This window comes from Phalacrocorax aristotelis, chromosome 7, assembly GCF_949628215.1.
Source record: "Phalacrocorax aristotelis chromosome 7, bGulAri2.1, whole genome shotgun sequence".
Classification (NCBI taxonomy): domain Eukaryota; kingdom Metazoa; phylum Chordata; class Aves; order Suliformes; family Phalacrocoracidae; genus Phalacrocorax; species Phalacrocorax aristotelis.
Window position 1 is genome coordinate 32,556,757 of NC_134282.1, and position 22,536 is coordinate 32,579,292.

The window sequence follows — 22,536 nt, forward strand, 5'->3', positions numbered from 1 at the left end:
TTCCTCTGCCCCTGCTGTACCCCTTATGGTGGCCTATTTGCCCCTGGGAATCACACATCAGCATACCTACACTGCAACTGCTTGCTCTGCTTTTCCCGCCCAGGCTTGCGAGGGGTGGGACAGAGCAGGGCTGCATGGAGCCACCGAGGCACGTGCTGCCTTTTGATGGCATCTACCTGCAGGCAGAGGCTAGCTGGCTTCCCCTCGGTTCACAACAAATCCCCATCCATGTTATTAAAAAGCTTTTGAAAGCCGTGTGCTCTTCCAGGGTGTGGTGGGCTGGGTGAGGGCAAGCTCGGACTCTGTGCAGTGTTGGGTTTTTGCTCCGTGTTCCCCAAACTGGATATGGGTAGGCTCCAACCCAAAGGAAACCTCCTCTTTGGTGTCTTCAATTGTGATGGCAGTTGGCAAAATGTAAGATAATAATGATTGCTCCCACGGAACCGGGCTTTAATCTGCTGCTGTTGCTCCCCCCGGCTTTCAATTGCTCCCACAGCAATGGTGTGTTTGCAAGGACACCGTCCCCGCTAACACCTGCTGTGGCGGGCAGCTCTGCTGCTGCCTCTGTGGAGAATATAAAGGGGAAAAAAAAAAAGTCCCACCCTCTTGATGGTCTGTAGTTGTACCAACTGTACCAAGGAGCCCAGCTGCGGCGAGGGGGAGCCGAACCCGTTGATCGCCTGTCAGCCCTCCCCCGGGCCGGGGCCCCCCCGCTCGTGGTCTTACACCAACAAACCCTCATAAGCTGATATTTTATTTCATTAATTTGGTGTCTCTCATGGCAGAGGCTGCGGCAGAGGATGGACGGCGAAAGGACCGGGGGCGGGGAGGGGGGTGTGTCCCGGGTCCTCCCGCCGCCTTCCCGTCGGGCCCAGCGCCGGGCTTCTCCATGGTTGTCCCGGATGTGATTCCCGGAGTGGGGTCGGTTTGTAACCGTGGTAACGGGGCGCCTCTGCCCGCCGGCGGAGGCATGGCGGAGCCGCGGGGCGTGCCGGTGAGGGGCCGCGCCGGTGAGGGGCCGCGCCGGTGAGGGGCCGCCGGCCGACCCAGCACCGCGGGGCTGCAGGGGGGCGAGGGCGGGAGGACCTTTCACGAGCAAGTTTTTAGTCTTTGCACACTTGGTGTTAGAAACGTAACGGAAGCTCATTAATATTATGACTTTTTGGGGGGTAACCTAGTGAAACCGAAGCCTTTCTCAAGGTCTGGGCGTTTGGTGCTCTGGCAAAATGGCCCTCTTTCCGGCTGCTGAGCAGGCTGTGTCGTGCAACATGAGTTCTTGTCGTAGAATGCTCTGAAGAAAGATAAAAGGTCTTGGAATAAGGCAACAAAAGTCAGGGTCAGGTTGGACAGGGCTCTGAGCAACCTGGTCTAGTTGAAGATGTCCCTGCTCATGGCAGGGGGGTTGGACTAGATGGCCTCTAAAGGTCCCTTCCAAGCCCAACCTTCTACAATTCTATGAAAAAAATAACCTTCTCATGGATAAAAATCTGGTTAAAAGGTGAAGAGCAGAAAAAAAGGAAGAAATGCTCTTTTTTGTGTGTGTGGTGGAGGGTGGGCATTAATGAAGCCCTGCAGGGGTCTATCCTAGGCTTGTGTTGTTCAGTCTATCTAGAATTGATCTGGACAAAAGTATGGCTAAGAAGTCATTCAGGCAAGGAGTAAATATGAGAGACTAAAGGAGAGTCTTAACAGTGCTGAGTGACAGGACTTAGAATTGGAACAATGTGTGCAGATTGAAAAAAAATTGCAAGTATGTAAAAAAGCGGGCTTTATGCCAATTATTGCTGCTTAGGAATGAGTTCTTGGGATTGGGATATTCTGTGAGAATATCAGCTCAGCTTTCACAACAGCAATCAGAAAAGTGAATAAAATGTTAGAATTTATTAAGAAACAAGGCTGATAAAAGTATATTCCTGTGTACATCTGGGGTGTTCTCATGTATCAGATACTGTATAGGTCCTGATCCCCTCCTTCAATTTAAAAAAGGGAGTAGGACTTCTTACCAAATCATTACAAGGACCAAGGGTAGACTTAACTCCAGTTTAAAAAAGTGTTTATTAAGGAGAGGGAAGGTGACACAGGTCTATAAAATCCTGTGTTGTTTCTGGGGAAGAGGAGAGAGAGATGTCTCTTCTCCAAGAAACTGGAAGTCAGAAATAAAAACGCTTCTCTATGCAAGCACGTTTCTTTTCTGTGAAGGCTTGGTTTTTGATGCAAAGCAATAAAAAAATCTAAAATGCATTTCTTTTTCTCTGACTGGGTATCTGTTTATGAGCTCTGGGCAATATTTGCAGGTCGAGATTTGCTGCCCGCTATGCGATGGGACATCGCTGTGCTCACATGCCTGCAGGCTCTGATGGTTCCCCAGGAATGATTTTGTTCTAATTAACTTTATAAATGTTTTATAATAACTGTTTTTGATATTTTCCTGTGTGATCTCTAATTAGCATCTTAAGATGCTTGGGTTTCAGTTCTTTGCAAGGTAATGATCACTTTCTGGAATCCTAATAAAAGACAGGGAGCCTATGGAACAGGCAGGTACTGTAAAATGAGTGAGTTTATTTAATGTACACAGCAAACAGAAATCTCTCTCTGACTGTGGCTAGGGAAGATCAGAGTTTGTCTAGCAGCAATGATACTGTTTTTATGCCCTCTTTTGGGATTTGCCAGTTGTCCTGTCTGATTATTTTGTCAATAGATCTTAAGGAAACCTTGCCTGGTGTACTTAATACTCCTTTTTTCTGTCTTTTCAGGTTTCTTCGTTGCCATTGGCTACAGAACCTCCAAAACCCTATCCTAAAAAAGGTTTGTTTGAAGATATGATTGTGTTTCTTAGGCCATTTGATTTCTAACATTTCTTTATAGCATGTGCAGCTGTCCAGTAAGAAATTAACGTCCACTGGGGAAAGATGAGACCATCTAGACTGTAACCTGCTGAGTACAAGTGCTTTTTTCTAGGATCTGTATGATCTGCTTAGTGCTGTTGCTGGCTGACTTACCATACCTACAGCTTGCATCATGTTTGCTTATAACCTAAGAGACTGTTGATTTTATTGTGTACATACTGTTGGGCCGCTAATGAGTTTGATACTCATTTATCTTAAATAAATGAGGGGTTTGTTCATTATATGTTCTTCAGAAAAATGTCTTGCTGTAGAAATGATCTTGGGGAAACTAACATTGTGTCTTGTTGATTTTTCGTGTCGCATTTTCTAAGTTTTGAAGAAAAAGATATGTGCAAGTGAGATCAAACCAGTTGTGTTGTAACTGGTTTTAACTATAGGTTGTTTGCGTTTGGGTTTTGATTTTTTTTCGTACTGAAAGTGAGAATTACTTAACTCAGACTGAGTTGTTGTTTCAAAGTCTTGGTTGACTTTGCACTGGAACAGGAACAATTTCATTTATTGGTTCAAAATGTTAGACTAAAGCCTGATGTTTTGTAAGGGGCCTGGTAAAGCCTGCAGAACAGTTTGATATTGCAGCCCCTCCTTTCCCCGCTTCCCTCGCTCTTGCGATGTGACTTGTCCCAGCCCACGCGATGAGCATTTCCTCCTCTGTGGCACTGAGCTGTGCTCACGTTCCTAGTACAGATCTGTTCACTTAGACTTTTGCGCCTACCTACGGTGAGGTTTGGGTTTGTTTTTATTTTTTGGATTTTCCTTTGTCAAGTGTTTAGAGGGCTCCATCAATTTAGGTTACAATGAAAAGTGAACCCTGCAGTGTTGCTAGAACCCCAGTACACTTATAACGCCAGTCAGAAGCAGTCCTCCTTTTCCCTCACCTTTTAATTCAGGGAAGCTCAGTTGAGGAGCACTGTAGTCTGGCTGTTTTCTACCCTGAATGTGTGATGTGCCTGTCAGAGTACACTTGGGAGGAAATCTTCCATATTTTGAAATGGAGACTGTCTTGATGATAAAGGAGCTTGTTTGGCAACTGGGTACTACATTGTAGTTTCGGCCTAAAGATGAAGTTCTTCATCCTGCATGTAGGCCCTGGGAAGCTGGAAAAGCCACTTTGCTTTTGTTTTGGGGACATCAAGCTAACATCATGTAGTCCCAGTTCCTGGGGGCAGAATTCCAGCACTTGAGCAGAACATGACTGTCCTGGAGGCGGTGCTTGACGTTTTGGTAGACCTACAGCTGTTGGCTTGCACAAGTCCAAGCCTCTTTTGTACGTTGCCCAGAGCTGAGAGAAAAAGCTTCCTACTGCTTCAGGCCTGTATGCAGGTAAAAATAAAACCAAAATTTACTTCCATCTTGACTGTCAGCTCTTTTAGAGCAGAGGTTGGTGTTACTTTGAACCAATTAGCATGGCTTCCGTGGAGGCATCAGTTCACTCCTTACTGAGATTGTTTGTCTCCATCCTTTTTGAGAAAGATTATGACTCTGATGCCTGCATCCTTAGTAACCCCCATCTTGTTCTGCCTCCTCGTGCAAGTCTCATCTTCATAATTTGCACTGACCATGTGGGTTGGGAGGCTGCATCTTCTATCTGTTTTTACAGGACAGCAAACGCTTGCAGTTCTCTAAATAAAACATCTGTAGAGGGATCAGGCTGGTGGTGTTTGCCAAGAGATGGACTGTCGCTCCAGCACTCTTTCCTGGTAGGCTGAGGTATATTAAATCAACTCTGCATAATTCATGAGTGAACGGAATAGCTGGAAAAGAAAGATGGGGCCATCAGCCTTAAAAACAAGCTGTGGAGGTGTGCTGGATAGAAGCTGTCATACCTCTGTCAGCTTGCTTGTTAAACTGTCTGTCAAGCACCTTCCTGCTTTTAAGTGTGCACAGTTTAATATTAATTGTTTGGGAGAATGAACTGTGGCAGCTGCAACTTTCCTAATAGGATTGCTTCTCCAGATCCTGGCTCCTGTTTGATAAAGGGCTACTTTTTCATGGCTGCTGAGGAGTTTTTTCTCCTGCTCAGCATTTTGCATTAACAGCCCTGAAACAGAGCTGGGCGCTTCTTTAGAAAAGGCCACAAATGCTCCTTCAGGTTTTAAGGCTGCAAGTCTGAGGCTGGGCACAGGCCAGGAAAAGAATTGGTCTGTCTCAGTCACCAGCCAATGTTCCTTCCATCTCCTTCATTTGGTATTGGTGTTTGCACAGCTGCATGCCAGAGGGGAGAAAGTAGTAAATGAAATCTTGTTCAGTTTTGGACCTCTCACTACAAGAAGGACATTGATGTGCTGGAGCGTGTCCAGAGAAGGGCAATGAAGCTGGTGAAGGGTCTGGAGAGCAGGTCTTATGAGGAGCGGCTGAGGGAACTGGGGTTGTTTAGTCTGGAGAAGAGGAGGCTGAGGGGAGACCCTATTGCCTCTCCAACCACCTGAAAGGAGGCTGTAGTGAGGTGGTTGTTGGTCTCTTCTCCCATGTTACTAGTGATAGGACGAGAGGAAATGGCCTCAAGCTGCATCAGGGGAGGTTTAGACTGGATATTAGGAAAAATTCTTTACTGAAAGAGTGGTGAGGCATTTGAACAGGCTGCTCAGAGAGGTGGTGGAGTCACCATCCCTGGGGTTATTTAAAAGACATGTAGACGTGGCACTTTGTGCCATGGTTTAGGAGGCATGATGGTATTGGGTTGCAGCTGGACTTGATGATCTTAAAGGTCTTTTCCAACCTTAATGACTCTATTAAATCCAGTTTTTCATGGTTCTGCATCTCCCTTTTATACTGATACGACCTTTGACTCAAAATTAACTATGGTGAAGAAAAAAAAAATCTAGCCTGTGACTTTTGTAATTCTGTTTTGCGTCTCTTAAGGTAAATTGAGGCATCTCCAGTACTTGGCACACCTCACGTAGTTCTGAAACTAAATGCTTTGGAAGCCATTGTGCTTTGCCATTTAACATTTGACTGTGTTGCATTTAGTGCAGTGGGTGAAAGCTGATTTGAGCTGCCTGATTGTTAATCTCTAGGAAATGAGGGCAGCAAAAAGATTTGTAATAGGGTGTGATATAAGAGTGTCCTTTGTGTGTGGGTGTGATGCTGGGGACATGTAAGAGAGGAGGGGAAGGAACAAAGGTGATGTTGTGTATGCTTTTGTGGAGTTTGGCAAGAAGGAATAGCATGTTTTTCCTGTGTGACTTTTTTTTTTAAATAAGATTTTTCTAGAACATCTTAATGAAGTCTCTCATGCTATTTTAGTTTGGCTGAGGAGAATTACAGTGAACTTTAAGGAGCCAGGCGAATCTACATCAGTTCTATTTTAATAGAAGAGTGCTGCTAAACTTAATTTAAACTGACATTTTTAAACACTGAATGGTAACTTTCTGTTGCAGCAATTTACCTTTTTATAGTCATGTAGTATTTTCAAGTACGATGCAAGAGAGATACTGAAACCGACATTAGTGCAAGCAGGTCTGTGGAATACAGAGACTATATGGTGTAATAGTGTAGGCCCCTCTCCTGTGAACAGTTTGGTGCGGATAAAATTGGAGCCCAAATAGAACATAACTAAACAATGTTGTTGTAATCAAATGTAGTAGAGTATGACCAAGTCATCGCTGAAATCCAAACTTTAATGGTCACCTTGCCTGGATTCAGATTGTAACAGCTCCCCTGTGTGTTTACTGGGTAGGAGTAAGGTATTAAACCTATGTTTCTGAGACTGTGGTGTCAAATTTCCAAAAAGTAATTTGCATGATGAAATACAAGTGTGAGTTTTGTTACTGAACCAGAAGGAACGCCAGAAGACCATGTTTTCAGGCTGACCTGCCACACAGGTGAGAATACATTGGATACTGTTGAACCATGCACCCTGAGAGTCGTGTGGCTTCCCCTCGCTGTCGCACTGCTTTCCTCCCATGGATGCTCCTTTGATCCTGCCTGTAAGATGAGAAAAAATGGAAACCTAGAACCGGTGTTCAGCAACCTGATTTTATGGCTCTTAAATAAGAATAACTTTGAGTGAAGAGGCAGAATTTGCTCTTGAATTAGCTGCTGTTAGGGCTGATCCATCACATGGCTTTTAGGTTGCAAAAGCTGAAAGGTTGGGATTTAAGAGAGTCTTTCTTGCAGGGCTGTCATCCCAAATGGAAGACGATGAGCATTCAACTAGGATATAAAGGGTCTGGAGCAGATTCCGATGGTGGTGGGGAGAGGCGTTGTGCACAGTGATCAGGTTAGAAATCTCCACATCTAGCAATCTAAAGTAAAGGGACCGGCAGAAGGCAAACCCCTCGGAATATCTTGTAGCTGCACTTGGTGACAAGCATTATTCAGCAGCTGACACATTAGTAGCTAGAACCATTCATTATTTTGTCCTTTACCCCCTGTGGGGATGGCTGCTCTGAAAATCAATTCCCTCTGTTGCTAGATCAAGGTCCATAACTCTCCTCATGTTGATATTTTGTCCCCAAGCAATTGATGGTAGAATAAAGGGAGCTCTGTTCCTTGAAGTGATGTCGAGTTAATATCAGCCTGCTGAGATGGGGTTTTAATCTCTCTGCTGCATTTTAAATTAATCAGATATTTTCCAAAATGCTTTACCGGTTTTGAGTTGAGATGGGCTGCCTCCTATCTTTCCACTTCCCTTTGCCACACAGGCCAATCAAGTCTGTTTGTAGTACCTGATAGTACTGTAGCAGAGAATTGCTTTTACTAGCTTGTATTGTTGATTTTTATGGAACATAACTTGAATTTATTTCCCTTTATCGTGGAAAAACATACTTAGAAAGGAAGTTCTGGGCTCATGTTAGTCTAATAACAGTTCAGAGGCTAATGGAACAATTTTAAACGCATTTGGGTTTCTACACAGATATTAGACCTCAGATTTTCTGAGGTACAGTGATGGCTTTTTAATAACAGGGTAGACTCCTAAACATACATATACTGTAATAAATACACTGAAGAAAAAATAGATTTCACTTGAGTCACTGGGAAGAACTTGGGCTAGAAATCCATGAGACTGTGAAGAAGGAGAATTCTGAATTGTTACCAGCCACCTCTAGGAAGAAGCAGGTAGGTAATTTTCAAATCAAAAATCTTCCTTTCATGAATTGTAAGAGATTAGATGTTCTGCCCAGTCCTGGGCATTGGGATATTTTTGGGATACTTTGTAGGTATGGTTTTTTCTACAGTTTGAAGCAAGGAATTCTGCCTTGGTTTTAACTGTGGCTTTTGGCAAAATGCTTTGACTTCTGTTTCTTTCCATTTATCAACTATAAGTTTGGTCTAATATTCAATTACACTGTTTGCATGCTGCAGACTTTCAGTTAACAAAAGATTTGGAGACATTAAATAAAAAATATTTTATAAAAGCATATATTGCGATGCGCTACTTAGCCTGTTTAAGTGCTCCTAAAAATAGTACTGAAGGGTGCAGGTAAGGTGTATGGAGAAATTTTATAGGGAGAAATTTTAGCATGGCCTGTGGTCAGGTCTGTCTGTTGGGCATTTTAACATGCTCAGTGCTTCAGATCAGAGCACTTCTATAAAATAAACCAGGTGTCTGGATTTTTCAGAGCCTGTGAGTCTTCATCTTGGTTTTTTCTTTTTTTTTTTTAAAAGCATGTTCCACTTCTGTCTTGTATGATTATGTGCATAAAGAGCAAAAATGTCTTGTAAGGCCATGGCGAGTCATTGAAAAGGAAGAAATTGAGTTCTCTCTGCTTTTATTACGTTCTGCATTTCAGAGACAAAGTAAGTTGCTGACCTGAGATTAAAACAGCTGATTAAGTAGGTTTATCAGTGATAAACACACAAATGCTCGGTGTCCCTTTGTAAGTAATAGCAAAGTTTTATTAGATTTGGCTATTGCGGATAAATTACGTAACAGAAATAAGGAAGTATGTAATGTAAATGTGTGTTTTAAAACTGTGGTTGTGTCCTGTTCTTAAACTCTGCGGTAATGAGGGCATTGCTCTTTGTGGCTCAAAGTTACCACACTTTTACCACACAGAAACCTGTGTTTTGGATAAATGACAATGACATGTTATTTTGCATCTTACTGAGGTAGTTTCTTCTGCTTAATTGAATTTTGAAATATTCCCAAGCGGTGTGTGTTATTCCTGTCCAGCTAAATCCCATGTCAGTATTTAGTTCAAATACTGATAGTGCCGTCCTTTTCATATAGGTGCCCATCCTTGAAGACAAGGGTGTAGTCAGTGGTTTCTAATTAAAAAAAAACTGCACGTGCTGATTTGATGGGCAGTAAAGCTCACTTTATCTGGTATTGACTTTGGCTGGGAAGTGCTCATGGCAATAAGCAATCTCAAAATGGGACTGTTAGATAACAAATAACTTTCAGATTATACAGAAGTAGATAAGTGGTTTACACTGATCATCTGTCCTGCGAAAATTCATCTTGCTCTCTCTCCGGGTGGCTCGTACTTGCACAGATGAATTGATGGGGATCCTTCCTACTCCTGCAGTTATTTTAAGGGATCTTGCAAGTATTTTAATGGCTCGAGAACTCTGAAGAGCAGGAACTTTTCAGTACACCGAGGAGTTGATTCTGTGCACTTTCAGAGCTGATAATTTCTGAATTCCTGATACATTTCTTTAAATCAATATAAATCCATTCTTTGAGCAAGCTTCAAAGCTGCCTTTGAACTTGTAACAGTGAAGCTGCCTGAGAAATCCAGATAAAAAATAACCCCCTTGAGTTAAATTAATTAATACCTTTAACTGTGTCAAAAAAAAAAGTGGAAATGTTGTGGTTGGGGTGAGCAAATGCAGTTCCTGCATCTGTACATACCCATTTGTTTCCATTTGGCCGTCTGCGAGCCTGATGTTTTAGCCCATTTGAACTTACAACCTTGTGGGAAGAAAATGGTTTCTAAATAACATACATTAGTTGGTAATTACATCATTGTTTTACACAAGAGAATTTGATATTTTCATCTCTCTCCGGTAAGTGGATAGTAGTGCTGTGTGTATTTTGTTCAGGATCTGATACAGCTGTTAGTTTTGAATAGTGAGATTAAAAAATGAATTATCATTTTTTGGTAATTAAATTGTATAGTATATATCACTTCATCTTCCTTTGCCCAAAATACCAGCCCAGTAATCCCTGCACCGCAAAGAACTGGGAGTATTTAAGTTTAAATGTGCTAACACAGCTCTGCCCTCTTGTGTGTGTACATTATCAATTGTGATTAGAGGAATAGGGAATCCTTTGCAGACAGCAGAGCAGGTGTGTTTTTCTGTGAAGACTAGTATCACTGTAAAATTTTAGTGCTAATTTTTTAAATCAGAAGAATCACAGTTTCGGTTCTAGCTTTATGTCTTTTGGCAGTTGTCAACCTACTTCATTTCCTCTCTGTGAAGAAGAAAATCTGTATCTGCTTAAGCCCGTTGCAAATTTAATTAAGCAATGAAAAGTGCCATGAAAGTGTCACCTCTTGCAGAAAGCAGGTATAAGCTGAGTGTCTTCTGATAATTTGATAATTAAGAAATATATTAGACTGAATTAGGATCAGGAGGAGGGTGAAGTACAGTAGCTCAGCTTTAGAGGTCCTAACTGTACAATTGCAACATATTACTTTAGGATCACATTTAAATTGGTACCTTTATTTTTTGAAGTTTGTTTGAAAGTCCTTGGTGCTAGGCGATTTTCTTTTGTATTTTAAAACATTCAACTTCATCCTTGTCTGTTGGCGTGCTGCTTACAGGTAAAATGGCGTCTCCTATTGTGAATTTAAAACTAATTTTGTAAAAATAGTAAGAAATTTAGGAAGGGTGGGGTTCATTTTTCTGAATTGAGGTCTCTCTGACATGGAACAAGCCTCAGCGCATGACCTGTGCTCCATATTTAGTTAGTGGAAAGTCCATCTGATGCCATTCCTCTGACCTCTCCCAGCCACTTATCTTGGGATGTGATGAATCACTCCCCAAGGGTGCATATTCCTTTCCTTTACCGTCAAGACAGCCCCAGGCATGTAACTCAGATGTCATAACTTTCAGACACTTAAGTTGAAGGAGATGCATCCCACTCAAGAATGTCAGAATTAATGTTGTCTGTGCAACTTAAATTTGCGCCTTTGAGTCTTTAGTGGCATAATTAAACACTGGCTTTAGCCCAGCTCTCCAACGTAATTAGCTGCACAGGAATGATGGGGCTCACTTAAAAAGGAATAGCTTTTTCAATAGAAGATATCTCCATTATTCAGTGCGTAGCCAGTTGTGTTTATCTTCAGGCATCAGATCCCATCGATCAATTCCCTGATAATGCAGCGTTCTTCTGTGTCATACTCAAACCATGCATTATACGTTAAAGTCTCTTAAGAGACAATATGTGCTTGTCAGTAAGACATTTTGGGTTCCCCAGTGCTTGAGGTCTTGATTTTTCAGAGTTACCAAGCATGTACACTGCAACATTCCCATGGCCAGAGCACGGCTGCTGTCCATCCTGCTTGCTGGAGCGAGCGCTGGCTGGGAGATACCGGCTGTCATGTCTTCCGAGCTGTACAGCCAAAACCAATGGTTGGGGATGTAGCGGCTGCCTTCAGGAAGCCTGCTTAGGTGATTTTTCCAGCTTTGTAACAGAAATTGGAATGAGGTTTCTTGTGTCATGAGCAGCTTTACAGCATCTTAATAAAGAGACTGTTCATTCACTTCTTCCAGGGTCTGCCCCCTTTGCCGCGGATGTTTTAAGCTGCTGACAGAAGCTGCAGAAGTCCTGTGATTTAGTTGCTGTTCTATTCATATTTCTCAACAGTTTCATTTGCTGTCTGACCTTGATTCATTTTGATATTCATAATCATTAGAAGGAGGCAGGGCACTTGGTGAAAATACTGGTGCATTCCTGTAATTGTATATGTGCTCATGTAATTAAAGACTGTATCGTTAAGACATTTGTGCAGTAGGGGAGAGTGAGGGCTGCACAAGCAAATATTCATCCTCGGACAGACATTCAATGTGGAAATCTTCATCCTGAGGCAACAAGTCTGGAAGAAGTTTGAGCATTTGAAAAATAGGGTCTTGAAGTAGGAAATGTTGAACCATTTGCAAGATCAACCTCAATATTTATTTATATATATATATTCTTCTAATATAATAGGCTTCTTTGGAAGTGGATGAAATGAGGACAGGTTCGAGGTTCTTCCACTCCCTAATGAGCAGGAAGCTTCAAAGACAGTCAGGGCTGGATTGTGGTGCTCTCCCTGTTGTAAATTTATTTTGGTTTTTCTTACAAATGCCTTATAATGATTTTAGTTTCAATTTCCATGTAAAATACCTCACGCTGTAGACAGAAAAAGACTAAACATAAGAATTTAAGCCAAAGGAAGGATTAGACTGGAAATCCTAAAGCTACCGTGCTCCTGATACAGGAATTAATGAGAAGCTGGTTATGCAGGTTATTTTGGGAATGCCTGCAGCCACTGTTGCTTCGTTTGCGGGGAAAATATCTTCCATCCCTGCTTTGGTGTGGGAGGAGACAACGAGTAGTCACCAGTTAGTATCTCAGACCTCCTGTGCTATTTAAAAGCCATTTTATTCAGAAGCCCTCTGTGATGGTGTGTGTACTCTACCTCCTTTCTTTAGGAGCAGTGTTGGCAAATAGATACTCTGAGCTCGGTCTTCTTGCCTACCAGGATATTGAGCACAAGGCTTCAAGCAGCAAAGATGGTTCAAATGGAGAAGATAACAGTCGGGATGCTGTGCCAGGGGTTGGATCCTTGAATATGTCCAAGCTAGAGTCTGCATACTCAGGGATTTGAGAACTGTTGTGCAAATCGGCCTGTTTTTTTTCTAGGTTAGCTTGTGTTTAAAAGCAAAAAGAGCAAAAGCTCTTTCAGATCCTTGTTTTTCTTCTGTTCAGAGCATGTCTCTGCACAGCAGTCAGCACTGATGGTCAAAACTGGCTTGTGCAGACTTCCAGTTCTGACGTTTTTTAAGCAAATAAAGATTATACTTTTTCAGTTTTCTTTTTACAGTATGCACTTGTTACTAAGTTTCACCCCAATGTTATTTGCTTGAATCAAGCAATATTAGTCTTGAATCAAATTTTTTGTGTCGTAATTATCAGGCTAATGTATTTGCACTAATCTGTGTAATTCCTCCCTCTCTCATCGAATGGAGTCATGATTGCAGAGTGGTATCTTGCCAGCCTTGTACTGCTAATGGAGAGTTCCCAGTAACCAGGCTGGTTCTACCACTGGGAACCTCGCTGTGGTGCTGGGAAGTCGGAGTGGTCACGAGTATTTATTTACAGATCTTCCCACTTTACCTTAAGGTTAAATTTGAGCAGCACATACTAGAAGGCATTTATACTGATTAATCAGTGTAGGTATTTGTCTTGTAGATAAAAACATTTTTATTTGGAGTAACTCAGAACTTTAAATGCCTTAAACCAGAAAACCCACTGAAGTCAGAGCTAGCAACTCTTTAAGATCTATGCAGTGTAAACTAACAACAGAAAATGTCCTTTTTTTTTTTTTTTTCCCCTTCGCCCTAGTGTATAAATCAGCTTTAAGACAGAGTTTTTAGCTCTTCTATATAGCTTTGGCTTATTTTCCTGCAGGGGGAGGTGTAGAGTCAGAAATGTTGCTTTTTGGTTTAAACCTGCTCCTGTTTTTCAGTCTCCTTCCAATTTTCTCTGCGTATTGTGAAGCTATTAATACATGATAGTAAGATCACAGCTATGAATTATTGCTTTCTTGCTAGCACCAGAATTGTATATGATGAGTTTTATTAACCCCAGCTGACTGTAAATAACGAGGAACCATAGGGGTTTATTGTTTGATTTAAAAGTGTTCCGGCAGCAATTTGCAAAAGGAAAAACAGGAAAAGGGATTAAACAGAGAGAATGGCTACAGCAAAGGGTTCTTTCCTTTTTTCTGTTGTTTATATCAATTTTTTACAGATATTTGTGTACATAAACACCTATATTCTCACATATATACATCTGTGTATACTCACATAGATACATACATGTGATGAGCGAAATACAGCATAAACAACCTCTTCTGGGTGGTGATTTTTCATCACTACTGAGTTTTGAATACATTATGTCTCCATTCATGCAGTTTTCAAACTTCAGGGATAGATGCGGATGTAGGAATACCAATGTTCCTGTATTAGTTTTCTTTCAAAGCTATAATGTATTTATATTGCTACAGTCTCAATAAATCCTTTGAGTCTCTGAGTAAGGAAGAGGATTTCCTGTTAAATTCGTCTGTGCACCAGCCTAGCTAGGAATTTGTGGGATCATCCTCTGATGTCAAGGCAGTCTGTTATTTATAAATCTAAAAATCTTTATTTTAGAGCTTAAAAATGCTTTCTACCCATTATTCATACCTTATTTTGGAAAGTAAAATTCCCTGGCAGTGGTACGTTGTCTTATAGTAGCTATATGAGTTTGTGTCATATTATTTTAATATTATTTTTGTTTAGAAGACACTAATTACCTCTCTGTCACCAGTTATACAAACAGTAGTATAATTCGTCACAGTGGCAGCTTGTGAAGCTCAAGGCAAAAAGGAGATATGTGCAGCTGGTTTCATCCTAGCCTCTCCCTCCCTATCAATGTTTATTTAACATCATTGTGAGAGCACCAAGCTTCATTTTGGACTGTAACTGCAGCTATGCCTGCCAGTAAACCTTCCCCAGGCTCTGCAAGTGGGATTAATTGTCACCCTGGCAATAATGTCAGCAAATGTCTCCAGGAGGCTGAGTTGGGAATTGAGAGATGGGGTGGATGTTGGTCCTGAAAGACTTTCGTGTGTTGCCTCTCAGGTTTGGACCTGGGTATTTATGTATTGTATTTATGCTGTTGTGAGCCTGCTGTTAAGCTGATGATCAGAATTACTTTAAAATGGAAAATGAATCTCAAATCGAAAAGATCAATCCTGCTTCTGTGCGTTAGAGCGAGCCTTGCCCAGTGATGAGAGATTATAACCTTGCTCCCTTGTGGCTTTGCTGCTGCAAAGCTTTCCACTTCGATGTCTTCAGAGCAAGATGCGCTTTACCAGATTCGTCTTTGGTGCAGCTCTCTTAATAGCAAAATGTTACAATATAGACTTGAGTCATTGCCTCTGTGTTTATTAATTTTGAAAATGCCTGTGTGCTTGAATGCTGCTTTACAACATGCTATTTTTCATTAGAATTTGGAATGGGACAGTTGAGTCAGGATCCCAATTAGGCATTTTGGATAATCTTACCCATGTACATGGTACCTACCACAATGGAGCCAGGAATGGCTTGTGAGGCTACTGCAGAATTTAAAAAAAAAAAACCAAACCAAAACACCACTTTCATTACTTTATTGAAGATTTTCTGCTCTCTCCTTGTGCTGTATGTTATGTGTAGTTTAGGTTATTGTGGATTTTGGTCTGATAACGGGTTCTTCTTGGTGTCTTCATGAGTCTTTGCATCTCCTCCAGGCTCTTGTTGCTCCTGCTTGGTTCACCTCAGGTTGGGTTGCAAAGTGGGAGGTAAGGCGAGTGAACTGGGGCTCAGACTCATTCCTCTAAGCTGGGATGGAGAAATTGCTGGGCTCTGACCTGGTTTTTTAGTATGATGAGACTAAAATCTGAACTTGAGCTCCTTCTCCACCTCAGACAGCTATAGCTGATCTTTGCTTTTCACAGAAAGGGTGCTTACATGCTCCAGGCAGCTGGCAGTTTGCACACTGGAGAAAATAAGGTGATGGTTGAAAGGCTGTCTGATGGCTACAGTTGTTGAAGTCCACTTACTCTGGCTATACCCACAACAAAAATGGTCTTTTGCATCTGGCAGTTTCTTCAAGAGGACGGTTGGTGCTTTAGCAATGGTTTCCTCCATGAAATTTGATAGGAGCCTTCTGGGGGTTTTTTCCCCTCCTCTCCCTTTACAGCAATTTCAAAACCCTTTTATTAAATCTAAACCCCACTGTTTGATAGTTCATATCTAAGCTATAATTACCCAATATGAAGATGCAAGCACAAAATAATTTCCTAGGGAGGTTTACACAAAAGGGAATAACTCTTATTAATTTTTTTCCAGTCCTTTGAGAAAATCTATAGCAGGATGCATAAAGCGAAGAATGATGGTAGCGCAGCACAGATACAAACCTGATGATCTTACTCTGATTCTGTCGGGGTTTCCACTCCAGTGGCTTCCTTAAAGGAGCATTGTCAGAAAGAAAAATCACATTGCTGGAAGTGGGTTGTGCGATCAATCACTGGCCACCGAGAAAGTGGGGGATCAGATAGATTCCCTTTCTAATTCAATCAAAACACTTCAAAGAAACTGGCATGTCTCTCGACTGAGGTATTTAATCATATATTTGTTGCCTGGCTCCCTGTGGTAGTTGCTTAATGAGACTAGTCTTTTGTAATCCCAGAAAAGAGAGGCTAAAAGAGAATTATGCAAGTTATAAACCCTTTTCACTGTAGATACCAAGTTTTTGGATAATTGTGTTTTCTTGGACTGGCCGTTGAGCAGATCAATTTACAGAAACTAATGGCTTTTTTTTTTTTTTCCTTACTGCTTGAATGGTATAAACTACTATTTTCTAACCTGTAGTCCCTGCATTCCTGCAGCGCCTGGATTGTTTGCAAGGACTCTGCAAAAGGTGACAAAGAAAAGTGCGTTTTCATGTGATCTGCAGCAGTTGTATATGAGGAACTTCTGAAGGTCCATCTATTGAAAAAAGTGGAAAACTGCAATGTATGCAGCCTGAGGGACTTGATGAATGTGCTCAGCTCTTCTGGCAAGGCCAAATTCGTCGGCCTTTCCCCATGCAGAAACCTTCTGAGCAACCGGTTGTGGCAGTGTGTGTTCCCGGCTCTAATTAGCATGAGATTGCAAACCATTATATGCCATATGGAGCCTCCACTGCTCCTGTTCATCCTTGTACTTGAGAAGGCTGAGGCGTGCTGCCAGTGCTTCTTTCTCTTCTTCTGCCCCTCATAGCAGCCCCCGTGGCCGGATCCAGCCATACATTGCTGTTCAGGCTGACGCAGGAAGGGCTGAGTGACACACATCATCTGTGTGTGGCTTTTTTAGGTATTTTGCAGGGAATTATTAAACTTGGAAAAAATACATGGATATTAGGACCAGCAATGGTTGAATCGGTTCGTTTCAGAAGGCACAGAATGTTTTATGCCCTTTCTCTGGAGTTAGAGTTCCAAATTGCCAGGAATTTGTGTTTCCCTTTTCTTCAGAAAAATGCAGTGACCCTTTGCACTGGGGGAGTACTTATCAGCAGGCTGGGGGAAGCTTTCTCACTGCTTTCATGGAAAAACAGAAATGCAGATTAAGAAGGTTGTGGCTCTGGAGAGGTGTATCAATAATTTACATTACTTCTTTCTGCATCTGCATAGAGTATAGAGCTTGGTAACAATCCTTTACTTCCCACAGCCTTTTTTTGGGGGGCCATACTTTATCCTGTGTCAAATTTATTAATTTCCTCACAATTTCTATGTCCTTCCTGCCCTCTGTGGGTTCCACACCAGATTTGGTTCATGGTGTGTTTACGTTTGATATCTTCAGAGGAGGGGTCAAACTGTTCCCATTTTCTTTCTGGAGTAAATTCAGGGAGTCTATCAACTTTCTTCTATGAACCTTTATGCTCATTTTGTATTCAGATGTAAGATTCTGTTATATCTATGAATTAATCTTGATTTTTTTTTCCGAAAGACATCAGAATTGTTTGTCTTTTTTTTCAATTTGCTCGTCTTGGGGAAAAAGAAAAGAAAAAAGGAGAGTAATGTCTCCTCAGTCAGGTGTGTTGCTATTTCCAAATGAGTTTTAGGAGCATAAAAACTCCATGTGTTTTCCCAATTCCACATAGTTATCCTTAGCTCAGTTTATCGCCGGAGGAAGCAAAACTGTTTTATCTCTGCAGATGTGAATGCCGTTCACTTCTGTGTCTCATGGTGCATTTTGATTTCTTGGTTTTCTCTCCAGCCCAGCTCTTTTAGGTAAGTCCCCAGGGTTTTTGCAGTCTTTGACCCAGACAGCAGGCAGTGCTTGTTTTACCCTTTTCTTTTGCGGCTTGATACTCTGCTCAGCGCTCACTCTGACATTCAATGCTTCTTCCTTCCCAACCCTGTTCTCAGCAGGCATTTCTGTAGCGTGGGAGTGGAGTATGATGTCCCTTTGGTCTCAAAAGTGTGAAAAAGCTCTTTCCTTCAGGAATTAAACAACTGATCTTCCATCTGCCTGCTGATGTACTGTCTTCTTAGCTTAGCCCAAAACACTACTGTAATGTTATTTGGTCTCTCCTATCTCAGCTGGCAACACACCCCAGCCAGCTAGCTTTTTCGTATGTTTTAATATTTATGGTGCTCTTTGTTTCTTTTTAACTTCCCTGTAAGGCATCCGTTACAGGTGGTATCACGTAGGAGACCAGGTGGGGTATGTCTGGCAGGTCTTCTGATTAATCTCTGTTTAAAACAGTTTTTGTTGTATGTAATGATGAAGACTTTTGGAATCTTAAGCTGTATTAGTAGGCATGAAATGGCAAAGTATACTTTAATTTTGACTGTAATTGAAATCTTTATGGTTAAATATAGTTCATAATGTCTGCTCTTAAATCTGTGCTTGCAAAAGAAACTATGAAGTACCCAAGACGTGTCTGGGTCAGTATTTTGTATCGGATAGGGGCGCCAGGAGACACTATGCAGGAAGAGCATGCAAGTCCAGCCGCTTTCTGCAGTGCACTGCTAGCATCCCCAAATGCTGATTTTTTCAGAAAAGAAAGTTATGTCAAACCATGGCACCTGTAATAATTTACACAGGGAAGTCATTACAAGTTTGTTAATGAATTAGGTGACCCCTCAGCTGGCTTCAGAACAGCAGCCCTCCAGACTGTTTATGAAACAGCGTTTTTTCAGTCAATTTTTATCTATTTAGGCATCCTCTTAACTCTTCCCTTCATGGTTTCACTGTAAGAAGGACAAATGGAAAACATGAAGTCATCAGAAATCAATTAATCTGGTCTGAAAACATGCATATTAAAATGCTTTACTTAAAAAGTTCCAGATATCACCCAGTAAAGCAGAATTCGAGAATGTTTGGATCCCTGATTTGTGCATTTCCTTAGGCTTAGCTTGTTTGGATTACTTTTTCGTTTGGACTTCAATTTTTCTATTTGCTTTTAGGGTAATTGAACCTTCTTTATAAGGTATTAGACCTTAAATTGCTGGGGTGCAAACTTATATCTCAGCTCTAGTACAAATCTGGCTGGATATTCTGGAGCTTAAGGGAAAAAACTAACAACAAAACCAGAATGGCTTTACAAAATTTTTTTCAACTTCATCAGCAGAAGAAATTCTAGTTGTTTTTAAGTGCTCTCAGTGATACTAGACTTGGTGTGAATTGTGGGGGAGAGGCCGGTATGCTTGAGAGATGTGTTTGCTACTAGCCGCAGGTGCAGTCCTCGCATGATTAAAACTCAGCGTTTCTAAAGGATAATAACACTTTGCACTGATAATGTCTCCTGATGTGATTCAGTCCTTCCAGCTGCAGAGCTTCTTCTTTCTTACATCTGATTGTGACCCGTGCCGCTGGCTGGCAGAGGGGACTGTGGAATGCTTCAAATAATACCTTCTGCTTTGAGTTGCTGGAAGCTGAGCCTGCATCTCCATTGGTGCTATGGGTCTGTGCCGGGCTCCGTGGCCCTGGGAGAAAGGGGCCTGGTACTGTATTGCCCTCACCGCTGCCCTGGCTGCTGTGCTGGTCCTTGCTTTGCTTTGCTTCTGCACTTCTGTCATAATATTGACTTGCAAACATGGAGCTTTTGTCAGTTGCTATGGTTACCTCTCAGCTACCGGCTTCTGAACTGTAGAAACGAGTAACAAGCAATACATTTCAAGCCTTAATGAAATGCACAGCAGTGTGTTAAACTTTTAAACCCAACGTGAATATCACTAAGCAACATCCTTTCGTGATTTGCCATAATTACTGCTGCAAGCTTCTTAGGATTGAAATGCCAGAGCACAAGTCTTTCTCCTCCACTGCATCAAATACATTTTTCTGCCAGTAGCTTCACAGTATCTCAGAGCTGTGATGTCTCATAGACCCTTCCCAGTTTCAAAGAACTAAGTTTGACCTCTTTAAATTATTCACACCTTCAGAGCAGCAAGATCTGCAAAATCTCCTTTTGTGTGTATCTCCCATTTCCTTCTCCTTCACTCCCAGAAATTTATTTTAAAGATGTTTGATTCTTCTGCCCTAGTTCCAAAATGTGAATCCAACTTGTTTTCCCCAAGCTGCTTCTTGCAGATTTGGAAGAACCAATTTAACCAGACCAGCACTGGTGTTGAATTAAAATGTTTGTGTAGTTGGTGCTTGGAGGTGTTTGTTCCAGTAACTGCACCAGAAGGAGCAGATGACTCAAGTCTTTCGAGGTGGTGGTTTTCTGCTAAGAGGCCTTATTTAGAGTCTGTCTTGCACAATGCATTTTATCAATCAGTTTGGAAAGTAAAATGAAACTGGACACTGTTTGTATGTCCACACTCCAGGCTTCGGGTCAAATGATTAATTGCACTGCCCGGTGCAATTGCAGTTCTTGAATCAGTTGTGCTTGCAGATGGGGTCGTTCAGAATGTCTCTGTGCTGTGCCCAGTTTCTCTGCTGATCAGTCTGATTTCCTGTATTCTGTTAATATTTTACATTTACAGCACTGGAATTACCAATCCTGGAGAGGAAAAATTGGCTGATCTATCTCCTGTATGTTCGCAGAGACTATGACGAGTGTAAGGTAAGAGTTGCTTTTGAGACTCTGCATTGGGAATTATTTTACTAACATTTTGAAAGTATAGTTTTCATACCAGTTTTCAAACCACCCTCTTTCCTTTTGGAATAAGAGGAAGAGAAAATGCAGGTAAAAGAACTTTAATGTTCTCAAATCATTGGCTACCTTAAGGATTCAGGCATGCAGTTCTTTAGCAATCTGTGAGCCCAGTATGTCTTTGGAAGTGGAAAAATGGAAAAAATTGCAAACGTCTCTTGTTCCAAGTAGTGAATAGGGTCTTCCAAACTGATAATTACCCAATTCCATAGTGCAGGTCTCTCAACGGCACTTAAAGACACTGTGAAAAATGCTTCAGCTGAGTAAAACATTACTACCAAGTCTAAAAAAAATGATCTTGGTTACCCTTGAACAAAATTCTTTCATTTTACGCATGGTACATTGCACCTTTCAATTTCTGCTGGGTTTGGTGGGTAACTTGGAAGTGATTGTTTGGTTTGGGATTATAACAGTAAGTGGACTAAGGAAATGGCAAGGCAAATCTATTATTAAATGGTGTGTTTTCCTGATAAAATGAACGTGAGCTATGGAAAATGATGCACCAGTGGGCAGGAGGAGGGGAGTAAGAGTTGCCTTTCTGTTTCTCTCATGTGCAAACAAGATCTGAAAAGACTTTTTTGTTTCTCAAACACCCAGGTTGGTCAGGACTTGTCTCTCTTTGCTGGAGAACTCCTGGGGGTGCTTAGGAAAGTGGCAGGCCAGAGGAAATTCATTTAGCCTTTTAATGGAGCCAGAGGGTTGTATCATCAACAGAGCTATTTCCTCTCAGATCAGGGTTTAAATATATATAAAAAAAAAGTTAGACTAGCAATCTAAATAAAAAATTGTTTCCCTTTTCCATAGATCTGACTGCATTTTTTGGTCTCCGATTGTGTACTTTTACTGTTGCTATGATGGGATGTAGAATCGCAGAGTGCAGAAAAGATGTACAGCTCAGGAAAACGGAGGAAATAAAGTGGGTGATAACATGGCAATGTTGACTTCTCCACATCTTCATCAGTCATGGAAGCAAGCAAAATACAGGGAAAAAATTGAGAGAGTTTGGCACCAGACCATAGCTAGTTAAATGATCTTCCATCCTTTCACTCAGATGTGATGGATGTGTGCTCTGAGGCCTAGATTTGTCCCAAAGAAGGCAGGAACCTCAGCATATCAGGATGCTTCTTCAGTCTCTGTGGAGTCATATGCACGTCCAAAAGCAATTCATATCTTAGGGGGTCTAAGCTGTCCTCTGGTAGCCTCTGTCTGTCTCTGCTGGTGTTACGTGGGGTTATGGATATAACCTGAATGCCCCAAGTGCTTGTCCTTATACATGATAAGCATAGGCATTCCCAAACATGCTGTTTGGGGCTAATGCCTTCAAAAAAAAGAGGTATTGACAGTATCCCCAATGGCTTGAACTGTGTTAACTCCTTGACTTCAGTATAGTTTGGGTATTTGTTAAAGTCCATTGATTTTCTTTTAAGACTCAGCTAAGAAATGAGCGACCTGCGATGCTTTTAGTTTCGGTTTGGATCTTGCTAGACCTTCTTTCCCACTCAGTGCTTTGAAATGCTTCCTCTCTAGTGTGGTGTTTTTCAATGATGTAAAAGGCCAAGAAAAAACTGTTTACCAGTACTAGCTCCCCAAATTGAGGGCCTTACGTTGATTTTAACCCTTACAGTGCCACTCCTGCATCTATTTTGACGTTGCCAAGCGTTTGACAAATTTTTCCACTCATTACAGTGAGAGATTAATAATGCTGGCTGTTTGGTTCACCTCTCCTTCTACCCAGCAAGATGCAAGGCAAACATCCCCCAGAGCCTGCGGCTACAGCATCCCCTGTGATCGCACAGGCAGAGAGGAGTA

The 22,536-nt window shown here is 41.6% G+C and overlaps 1 protein-coding gene across 4 annotated transcripts in view; it reads left to right on the forward strand.

Annotated features, from left to right (window-relative positions):
• The first annotated feature begins 873 nt into the window (after positions 1–873).
• The window catches only part of BBS4 (Bardet-Biedl syndrome 4), a 43,235-nt gene continuing 21,572 nt past the window's right edge, over positions 874–22,536 (forward strand). The window contains exons 1-3 of one of the 4 annotated variants that reach the window (XM_075099809.1): positions 874–994; positions 2,754–2,805; positions 20,558–20,637. In XM_075099809.1, coding sequence (XP_074955910.1) covers positions 890–994; positions 2,754–2,805; positions 20,558–20,637 — 237 coding nt within the window. In that variant the 5' untranslated portion in view covers positions 874–889. Of the gene's footprint in view, positions 995–2,753; positions 2,806–18,221; positions 18,300–20,557; positions 20,638–22,536 lie in introns of those variants that run through there. The other 3 variants (XM_075099807.1, XM_075099812.1, XM_075099810.1) reach the window with 3 other exon arrangements.